Here is an 11,767-nt window from a genome sequence, read left to right as displayed (position 1 = left end):
ATGGCCAACCGTGCACCGGCACCAACATACCATCGATCTCAGTGTATTTTCCACTTATTTACTTGGACAGAAAGACGATAGTATTCACATGGATGAACTTCATGCAGTACAGCATGGCAGATGCCCCCCCCCCCCCCCCCTCGGAGGTCTCTCGAGTTCCTGAAATATATAGTTTGGCCCGACACCACACGGCTCGACTGTAAGTACTCAAACTGTACTCTCCATCACCCACTCGGTGCTCTCAAAAGTAGCTTTCCCATCCTCATCGTACTGCAGCAGCATGCCATTTACAGACAGGCTCCGCTTAGTCCAGATGTTGCTAATCCTGCGCGGGTAGCTGCTGAGGCATTGCGTGGCCCCCGCGTGGCCCATGTCGAAGGAGAGGCTCCTCTTGGGCCTGTTGCCCTCCTGGGGCAGCCCTAGGAGCCGGCCCAGCATGGTGGTGGATTCGGCGCGTCCCAGCAGGGGCTCTTTGTCCGAGGGGGGCGCCGTCGCCACCGCCACCATGGCGCCTGACATGGCGGAGGTGCCGGGCGCCCCCGGGTGGTCCCGCGCGGCGCTCCGCAGCTCCAGCGAGGTGAAGGCCCCCAGTAGGTGGTCCAGGTTGGCCCTCGCTTTGGTGCCCGGTCTGTGCCTTCTGAACTTGCTGCCGGGGAGCGTGCTGCACTCGCTCGCTTGCATGTTGTAGCGCTCGACGTCCCCTCTGTGGGCGTGGCTGTCCAGAGAGTTCGAGGAGGAAGAGGAGGAGAGGCTGCTCTGGAGGGAGCCGCACTTGAACTCCACCATCTCCTCGCACATGACCACCACGGTGGGTTTGACCTGCGGCGGCGCACCGTTGAGACGATTCACTCCGCCGTTGGTCTGCGAGTATGTGTTGCTGACGTCGGGCAGCTTGCCGGTCTGAACGACACTGGTCACCTTGTATCGCACCATGAGGATGATGATGAACACGAGCAGCGTGGCCACAATAACGCCTCCAATCACCAGGATCATGGTTCCTCCCAGAAAGCCACTGTGAAGGGACTGGCACTCGGGGTAGTCATCCCGAGTGACAAACTGGACGCAGCCGACGATGTTGGTGGCAGTGAGCGTGGTGGCAGTGTCTTCCCAGATGGCCAAGACACACAGGTCATACTGCATCCCTGGGACCAGATTAGAGACCAAGAAGGCTTTGTTTGCCATGGGAATCATCCTACAGGAAGACAGAGAGCACACAAAAAAGCATGGGATTAACAACATGGCCCCCTTAGCTATGGGAGTTCAAGATGAGGTTAGAACACTTTTGTGCATTACACCAGCAACTTGTTCTTGTGGACCAGGGCAGATCAGAAAATACATGTTCAAATGAAGCATGCTAAGTAGCTATTTATATGCACAGAGTCATTTAGAAAGATTACTTCATTGGTTACAATATGAACAGTTTGATGTGCAAGAAGCACAGCAATGGTTCAACAGCCACTCCCCGACTATGTTTTGGGTACTTGTGCAACTAATTCCATGATGTTGCTGCAATTTAGTTTTAGTGATGATTACAGTAAATTGATACAAACTCGTTCCCGTTAAATAGTCCCCCTCAAAATAGCTACAATGCCCTTTGACTGAAATAAAGAGGTTGTTTTTAATCCCCCAGCTGTGCAACCAGTCCAGTCAAATTCTGTCTTTGTGCTACAGTACAGGCTACAGCATGTAGGCTCACTGAGCAAAGCCTTCTTCCAACAGGCCCATCCATCATAGCATATAGTTTGCACAGTCAGATTTGATTTGTAAATGTCAGAGCAGACACTGTGAACCACAGTGATATTTAAACGTGTCTGACACATTTTTGTTCCCTTTTTTTCTGTTATTACATCCCAAAGGTTAAGACAGAGATTGGAAAGCTATGATGAGGTGTTTCTTATTCAGCTTGACCTTGTGGCATGCCCGGAGGACAAGACCAACAGAGCTCGGTGCATGAATTAGTAATGAAACATATACAGTAGTGTCTAAATAAGAGACACAACATTACTCACGGCACATGAATGTCTGTTTGTCTCTACTGGATACAGTAACTGCTGTGCAATGCTTGGATGCATGCTCTGCGATTATCCTCCACTCTCGACAAACCCACCCTACCCATGCGAATTTATGCATCATCAGTGAGAGTGTGTACAGGTGGAACCAAATGGACCATTGCCACTCAGATTTTTAATTAACTGTGTATGTAATTGGACAAGAAACACTGTCCCGGAGGAAGGAAAATCTTCCACTTGTTGAGGTTAATCTCCATATAGAGATTTTCCAGGAGTAGTTACTTTTGTGCAGCTAATTGTAGTGAATGAACACCAATCAAGCAATGTTTGTTAGTTTTTTTGGGCCACCACAATGCTTTTCCAATGGGAGTCACATGGTTTGATCAAACATTTGTGCTTGATTGCTGATTGCTCCCCCCTCATCAAACAAAAATGTTTGGTCAATCCATGTGACTCCCATTGAAAATGAATTGGAGCAGCAACACAAACAGCAATCAGACATCACACACGGACCGAACATTTGTTGTGTAGGTGTGTACGAAGCCTCAGTGATCACATGATCATTTAATCATGTGATTGACCAATTCATTCTTTAACCCATTTAGACTTTAGCCACATTTTTACGATTTTTCTAAAATAGCAGACCTACAAGCTCGTAGCGCGCCACCACATCTGCTATTTTTCAATAGCTAAATTATAACATATTGTTTAAAACACCAAAAGGGGTTCCATTTCCATTGTGACTGCAAATTCATGAAATGACAATCCACGACTCTGATATATCCATAGAGAAAACAACCCTTTCTATGAAAGAAAATAAATTACATGACAATTATGTTTTTGGGGGCTGACTGTATATTTTAAGACATTCTCTAGTCTAGATGTTCCCAACAAGGTCATTGACTCTCAAACCCCACCGAGGTAACTTGTCCTCTTCTCGTGAAGGGTAGACCACATGGCGGGGAAGAGATATGAGATCAGCACACATGCATCTTTCTAGCGCTTTATTGAGACTATAATCCCTCCCTCCCGCAAACAAACTTTTACCAATTCTTAATACGTTACTATGATACAAATAACATCATGCAACATCATGCTTCTGACAGGTGCATTGCATTGTGATTAGTAGTGGGAGTAAAATAAATCAGACCTGGCAATTTGTGATTACATAATTATGACAATCGCTGAAAGTTCACTTAATTAGCCTATGCGTTTAATAATTCTGTGAATGCCATCCCATCCATCAACGTGAGATATTTCACTAAATAATACATTTTATTCCTGAACTTTCAAAGGGATTGGATGACAAGAGCTGACCCGGAGATACAGCAATTAATTATTTGTTGAGTACACACAGCGTGACAAATTAGAATGCCGTGGAGATGAAAATTGCATTGAGCGTTAAGTGGCTGTATATACATGCATGCAATTTATGCTATTCTATGGCTATGCTCTTTCAAACTGTTAGTATTCTAGTGAGAGTAGCTGAAGACAGTGGGAGATGTAATCATGAGGACATGGGATGTAACAGGCAACCACAGAGACAGAGAAAATGACAGACTGGCAACACACTGATTTATGATTGAATAAAGTAATACAAAATAGGGATAATTACACACTGTAACAACGAGGTCAATTGTGTTTGTTTTTCCTAATGTCAGAGAGTTGACTTATTTGAAATCATATTTAAATGAGTTTTGAATTCCCCTCATCCTAAATTTCACCTATTATCATCTGGTCACCCTAACAGAGACAGAGGTGAGAGCCATGCATGCAATGCAAGACAAGTTGGGAGTCGGTTTTCAACCCAGGTCTGAGAAGTGCATTTTATTAGGGGTCAAGCCCAAAGGGCGTAGCCCCCTTATTCTTTCTGTAAGAATTCCACCATTTTAGTATTTTTGTCAGTTCTGTGCTATATCGTTCGTGACAAAATTTGGCAACATGGTAGAGGGCCTTGAGATCCCTCAGGAACTGAAGCTCACTTCACTTCACTCATTTCATGATTTGCTCTATCCACTTTTTCGGACTACGTCACTGAATTCCGTGGCCTTGGTAACCACTCCTCTTGAAATCGCATTTAAATTCATCCGAATGGAGTCTGGACTCTGGTTATGGGACAGCGTTGACAGACATGTTTATCCCATTTAGGCCTGAGGCCGATTCTAAAAACGCCTCTAAATCCTGACTTAAGTATGTACATTTTTGAATACTGTACATACTGTACAGAACCCAAATATGGGTTCCCGATCTGAGTGGGTAAAACACCAAAATGGGTTCCCGCCCAGAATGGGTTATATACCGGTAGCTCATTGTGTATATTACGTATAGCTTTTATGAAGAGCACTAGCCTCTCCTATATGTAATACGCAAATTGTGATTGGGTGGGAGATCTGGAATTGGTTGAGAATGAGATGATGTATGATGACGTATGATGATATGTGCACTTCTCCCATCACACAGGTGTGATTTTTTTCTTTTTGGGCTTGAGCCTGTCTTATAGCTGCTTGCAGCTATATTTATTAGTATTATGTGTATCAACTCTTTGATCAACACATTGATTATTAAATACTTCGCTGCACAATGTGTTGAGCAAAGATTGTTGTGTTTTGAGCTTTTTAAGATCGGTTAGTTTCAATATTCATTTATTTTGTACTTTTGGAAACCTTTCTACCATAATGCCATGCCGTAAATAGTGATTCAATGAACTGTTGCTAAGATCTTCCACATATACTGTTAGCTCTCTGCCAGGGTGTAGCCATTGATACATACAAGACAGACAGTGTGCCGATACACACTAACAGCTTTGATCCTGCAGAGCACGGGACCCCACCTTAATCACACAGACCCTCGGTATTTCACCAGGCAACCCATTGGCAGTGCATTCTATTATTCATCGCTAATTGCCTTTCCCACGACCAGAAGGATGCGGCGTTGCCTCACATGTACAGCGTAGCGGGGCTTATGCAATCATTCTCCTGCCATTCTCCTCTGATTGATTTTTAATCATGCATTTGCTCGAGGGAGACCAGCACTCTGGGACCCTCTCTGGCTCCTTCACGTTCTTAAGTATGGCCTGGAAGAAATAAATCGTACAGGAGCAATATTGTTTATGTATGAGCTATACTTGGCATCTTCGTGTGCTCTCTATACGTTTTTTCCACTCCAATTTAAAATCATCTCGTTTGTCTTTTGACATTTAAATCCCCAGGGGGATTTAAGCCATTATTATACAGCAGAGCAGAACGGAACAGACTTCGCTGCTTTGGGTTGGGTTGCATACATTATCAACCTTACAGTCAGGATGTTATGGCCTAATATTAAATTGCATTAACAGTACAGATTGGTTAAATTACTACCGTTTTATTCACGATACAAGTTATAGATGTAGGTGGTCTCCCTGCTCTTCTGTTGAGATTTTTTTTTGTTTATACTACTACTGGTTGACGAGAGGTATTGAAGCTCAAAATGTAATATCTTTCCTGCTCAAATGGGCTTTCTGTCTTATAGCTCAGCAGTAGAACCTTTGGTGCTGGTGTGGGAGACCTGGGTTCTTCTTATCCTGGGTGGGATATACATTTGACAGAATGCAGCTTTAAGGTTGACAAATTATGCGATAGAAATTCTACGTGTATGTGTGATAGAAATGTGCTCTATGAATATATATTAAAAATAAAGCGTTTAGGGAGGACGCTATTAACCAAATGAGCTGTACTGGTAATGTCCTGTTCATGGATATGCATATCTAAACCTGGTCCTTTAATGCATTCGTTACACTGGCAAACTCAACTAATGTTATTCAATTAACAATACAGAGTGAATGATGATGCAAATGAATGGGCCATGGCAAAATATGCTGTTGAATTGTGTGGTTGGACTGGCATTTCCGGAGCTCTACACAGGAATGCATTTATATTTTGAGTACTGAGGGAGGGCGTTTGGTCTACTTGAATTAAAATGAGATCTTTTCTGATAATGCCGTTGAGTCATCCAATGTTTACATGACTGTACATTGGCACACAAAAATCATATTCATCTATCTTCTCCAGCATATGAAAAACTACTTGCATGGAGAGTGTCAGCTTCAAAATCAAATGCACACCTTCATTACTGTATTCTCAGGGATGAGGAGTTCCACGCAGACGACATAGGCAGTGTAATATCTCTTTCCAATAGAACACATGCACTATTCCAATCTCATATATCCAGCTAATCGCCGCCAGAATATCTTCCGCCTGGGCTGCCGATAGCGTACCGTATCCTTCATTAAACAACCCACAAGCTGGAATATATGCAGGAGGTGTAAATCACATTAGGCAATGGCACCTTAGCCCTTTATAAGATAAGGTATAGCTAAAGGGGTTCATTGGGATTCAAGTTTGAGTATTTGGGAAGGTTTATGGCTGACACATAACTTACGGTAACTGCATTCCAAAACAGGCCCTTCAGCCCCTGAACCAATTCCCACACAATTCAGATGCAGGAGATTCTGTCGTTATGGCTAGTAGTAAATCCTTAAGGTCAATCAATCATTGACTTAAACATGAATCTAGCCAATAAAGTTGATATTTTGGGATATGGAAAATGTAACTCCTTTACTAGCACTACAGCTTCAACAGGTAGAAATCTCTTTCGCAAGGAAGCCCTGCCCCCAAAAAGCATCCAACCAGGGATTAAAACATAAAATACGATAAAAACCACAAAGATGAGACATCAATACAAAGTCAAGTATAAAAGCGTCTGAAGTCAACTCTTACAGTATATATATATATATAGATATACAGTACTGTTAGAAAGTTTAGAAACAGTAAATGACGGAGGGTCTTGTATTGAGATTCAAGGTAGTATAGTATTATGAAGCCAATGTGGACACAATCAAAAGTGGAAACCGCAAACTTGTATAGTTTGCTAATTGGTTCCCCCTCGGTGGCAAAGTTCATTAACAAGCGTAGCATAATGACTTACTGCTTAATTATCTTAGTTGAATACCTCATGTGATACAGGAAATTGATTTCACGGAGCCCAAGATCTCAATCTCAAAGGTACAGGGGCTTGAACAGTAATTAAAAGGCCCATAATCCTATTCTTTGTTGGATTTCTAATGGGCGATTCAGATGAGTATTTCAAGTTGGCTTCATATTGGTTTAGAGTTTTTAAACCCAGATACTGAAGAATCCAAGGTTTATATCTCATTAGAACACTTTAGGGTGAAATTAACCTTCTATGACATTACTTTTTATTTTTGGGCTGAGTTGCACCCCATTCTGTGTGAGCTTGAGGGGGTCCCTGATAATATATGCACATATAATACATCAATTCCTCCAGATAATGGTCATTAACGTAATTCAATATAGTAAGGTGCCCAGGGACCTACTATATATAGAGCATGCATAAAGAGAAGTGAGTGGCAAAGTGAGTTTAACGTTGTTTAATAATGCAATCAGATAGGACTTTTCTGTTTAGATGTATGGGCTGTCAAGGCCAGAAAGTCGTTTTTGTCACTTGGTAGGCGTTCCATCATAAACTTATCCGGCCGGGTATACATCATGCATGTCTCGCGCATACCCTCTATTCAATGAGTCAGTCTGACTGAGAGGAAACTCAGTCGGCCTAAACCACCGCCGCCATGCACGTTTTAGAACCCCTCACAGACTAATCTTAGTTCCCAGAAGATGTATTTTACTCACAGACGGACAGCTACTGTCTCCACTTATCCTACCCATCTGTGAGCTCTCATCTCGGCCATGACATCCACCACAGGCTGTCTTCAACAACCTTTTTTAAAACCTTGTATTTTTTACAAAAAATCTTAGAATCTCAAAGGGGAAATTCAGTTTCAGCTTCACCCAGTTAATGGCTACTCGGATAGCACAGTGTTAGAAACTGACATTTATCTTACCTATTGGTGGAATTGTGCCCCATGAGAAACACCATGCCATAGAAGGTTAATACTGGATTCTGTGGAGACCACCGGTTCTAAATGTGGGATCCAGGGGTCTTGAGGGGGTTATAAATGATTGCATGGCTCCATTTGTTTCCATTTGTACAGCCTCTGAGTTACAATAATTTTATACTGAGGATTTTACAGTGTATAGTGGGGTCCCAGATATGAAAAGCATTGGGGGTCTGTGTCTGTGGCCTAATTTATTTTTTAATAATAAAAAGATTGAGAATCACCAGTGGAGAGGAGACGGTATAGTTGCTCTTACCTGTAAATGAGCACTTCGTCCTCGGAACAGTTGTACTGAAGCTGGAACATTTTGACTTTGGGCGTGGACTTGCTGACGGTCCAGGTGACCACCGCAGAGACAGAGGTCACCTCGGACACAGACACCACCTTCTCGGGCAGCGGCTTGGGCTCCCCCTTGCTGATCTTGGTGGAGCTGGTGATGTCGGAGAGACCCGATTTAGGCTGTGCTGTGCGGTTGGTGGTGTTACTCGACTGAGGGTTAGTCAGGTGAGGGAGCTGAATAATTGACAGTTCTATCGACGCGGTGGATTCCCCCGCTGCATTGGCAGCTATGCACGTAAAGACGCCGTAGTCCTTCGCCGTGGTGATCGTAATGTCCAGCGTTCCGTTCTCGTACACCGTTGCTCGCGACGAATTGCTGATCAAGCGGTCGTCGGGAGTGACCCAGTGTATGACCGGCATCGGATCGCCCACGGCCTTGCAGCGCAAGCTGGCCGTTTGGCCTTCCAGTACTAGCAGCTTGTGAGTGTGCTGGGTTATCAGGGGCGGCTCGCACACAAACTCCTCCTCGCGCACGGACCAGAAGTAGCGGCCCTTCAGACTTCCCGGGGAGGCGCACGTCTCCATGTCGTCCTCTCTGTCCAGCCGCCGGAGCCACAGCACTTCGCAGTTGCAGTGGAGCGGGTTCCCGCCGAAGCTCAGGGACAGCTGAGGGGCGTACGGCGTGGTCGACACCACGCCGGTTTGGGAGCGGGCAAAGATGGGGTCCGGCGGGAGCTTCTGGAGCCTGTTTGACGTAAGGTCCAGGCGCGCCAGCTTGTCCAGGTCGGTAAAGGTCCCCTCGGTGATGAAGGAAATGAGGTTGTGATCCAAACTCATTTGGTGGAGGTTGACCATCTTCCGGATGGCCTCCCAAGGCACGCTGCGCAGGTTGTTGTACGACAGATCCAGGTCCTCCAGGGTCAGCAGCGGATCGTCGAAGGCCGCGTTGTTGATCCGACTGAGCTGGTTGTTGTTGAGGATGAGGTGCTGCAGGTTGACCAGGCCCCGGAGGTCGTCGGCACCCAACTCCGTCAGACGGTTAGTGTCGAGGTGCAACGACCTCAGGGTCTCGAGGTCAATGAAGGAGAAAGGCTGGATGGCGCTGATAGTGTTCCGGGACAGGGTGAGATCCACCAGGCCCGTCATGTTGGCAAAGTCATTCGTGGAGACCTTGAGGATGAAGTTGCCCCCCAGGCGGAGCTCGACAGTTCGTCGGTCGATGTCCACAGGGACAAACAGCAGGCCTTTGGAGGGACACAGGGTGCCCAGGGACTCGGAAAGGTTCTGACAGACACAGTATTTGGGACATGCATGGGCCATCGTAACTGCAGTTCCCAGAAACAGGAGACAGATGGCCACTTTGTCCATGGTAGTTCATACACAGGGACCTGGAAGAGGAACAGAGAGGAGAGATGAGACACTGTACCATCTTTTCGAAGATTAACCACTTTCAACCTGGCATCTCTATTTTGGGCGTTTCATTACAGGCAAATAAACACACACAACAAAATTAAGTCATTGTAAAGCTTGCATTATAGAATGGCTATTCTAATATCCTGGCAGATCAATGTTATATACGGTATGCCTCTTTTCTCACAACGAATGAGCACAATATTTGAACAGAATTTGTGTGTGCTTGCGTGTGTGCGTGTGCGTCCGTGCAGAGGTAGCCGTAAGAGATATTCAGATATTCTTTCATCATCCTGCACTAAACGGGCACACAGCCAAAGTTTCCAGCTGATTCACTATAAATAGCATTTTTCACCTGCTTCCACTTGGCGATGCAAATAATTAACATGCTGGATATTATCACATGAGGCCTGCTCGCTGCAAACCCTGCATTATGAGGTGCTAAGAAGCTAATGGGGGGGGGGGGGGGGGGCATTTTTTAATTACACTGATGTGTATCATTAACGATATACAGACATAAACTTGTTGGCATGCTTTAAGGGCCAGGGACATGCCACCCTAGGCCAATTTGGATTTTACGGGTAAAACAATGCTATAGCAAGCAGCACACCTGCACTGAATAATTAATATTCGGCGTGTTTTCATTTAGGTGTGAAAATGTGCAAGCATAGACAGTAGTGCCTTTCTGTAGTTTTTAACCTAAACTGGAAAACAAACGAAATTAGCCTAGGGTTTTAAGATGCAGTGCATTTACGATTCAATACGTATTTTAGCTTCCTTCTTCCATGCCAGGCATTAGAAGTTCAAAAGAGGAATGGCATGCAAATGTTAGCCACGTCACGTGGCAGCGCTTTGCATATAACAAAGTGACTAATCCTCTTTCTTACTCAGTCAGAATTGCTCTATTTCACCATCCAGTCCCTAGTTTGTATGTCTTTCCTATCTCTATCCTGTATATCCAGTGTATCTCCATGCTCTTCGCACCATCTCTTCATCTTTTTATAAAAGATAATGTTTTGTGAAAAAAAAGCTGTAGGTGTTAGATGCTGCGCAGCTGCAGACTGCATGCTTTTAGGACGTCATCGTAGGTTCAAGGTTCAAGGTTGTACTTTATTGTTACATCTTGTGTACAGGTACATAAGAGTAAAACTTATTTTTATGTGCATCGTACCCGGGGCGACTGCGAAATGGATGGCAACGCTTGGCCCCCATCCAGCAAGCCTTTAATTACCCCAGACATTTGTTCATTCGTAATACACTGAAAACGTAACAATATATTTCAATCACCTTATCGTCCACCATGAAGTGGCGTTAATTAACGTCTGCCTTGCCTCCCAGAAGAGCTGCTACCACGGAGGTACATTTTAATTTGTACAATTTAATGCACAGGTTATTACATCCATTATTCACTGTTTGAGATGCTGGCCAGCAGCATGGGGCCCTACTTATCTTCGACTCGCCTGCAACACCCCCCCATCGTATGTAAAGCCATGCTTTTCACTAACTCATAATTATGGGAGACGTTATACAAGCCTACTCTTTTCCAATACCAGATTGCAATTATACTGTGTAGTGCTGTATGTTGCATGTCACACAGAGATACTTTGAGCGAAACGGCAGGGCCTGAATGAGAATTTGCATTATGCTGTATTCATTAAGAATAAAATGCATAGTGTGGACAGTTGCTCCAATTGTGTTGAATGAAAGCCATTGCCACACCACTAATTCTATACTATACAATACGTGCTAATATTCTAAAACACATTCAGTGGCATACTCTTGTTCAAACAAGTTTATAACACACCCACATACACATATTCTGAGTACTCCTTTAACTGAGGTGCATAAACACCTTTCATAAACAATTTTCTGTATAGTACAAATCCCTGACGGTGTCGCTCAAATTATTATTATTATAATTTGCAGTGAGTTTATGAAACCCACAGAAATATCTGTTACACTGGGTATGATGATACGGTTTCCAGTGAGAGATGGGAGCACAGAAGCTTCATTTAACAAGATCTTATTATTATTATTATTTTTTTAATTATCTTTTCGAAGTACAAATTGGGCAAGACTCAGTTGCACTCATTGGAATGCACAACATCTAGTAAGAGAA

General features: G+C 44.2%; 1 protein-coding gene across 1 annotated transcript in view; it reads right to left on the bottom strand.

The window, feature by feature from the left end:
- Window positions 1-207: 207 nt before the first annotated feature.
- LOC308329486 (leucine-rich repeat and fibronectin type-III domain-containing protein 2) overlaps window positions 208-11,767 on the bottom strand; it is a gene marked incomplete at its 3' end in the record, with an annotated part of 135,915 nt that continues 124,355 nt past the window's right edge. The window contains exons 4-5 of the mRNA XM_080783805.1: window positions 8,216-9,626; window positions 208-1,192 (exon numbers count right to left, since the gene is read on the bottom strand). Coding sequence (XP_080639931.1) covers window positions 208-1,192; window positions 8,216-9,606 — 2,376 coding nt within the window. The 5' untranslated portion in view covers window positions 9,607-9,626. The remainder of the gene's footprint in view (window positions 1,193-8,215; window positions 9,627-11,767) is intronic.

Source organism: Protomyctophum bolini (genome assembly GCF_963924005.1).
Source record: "Protomyctophum bolini genome assembly, chromosome: 15".
NCBI lineage: Eukaryota > Metazoa > Chordata > Actinopteri > Myctophiformes > Myctophidae > Protomyctophum > Protomyctophum bolini.
Note: the sequence above shows the minus strand (reverse complement) of the source record. Positions and strands in the feature narration are given on the sequence as shown.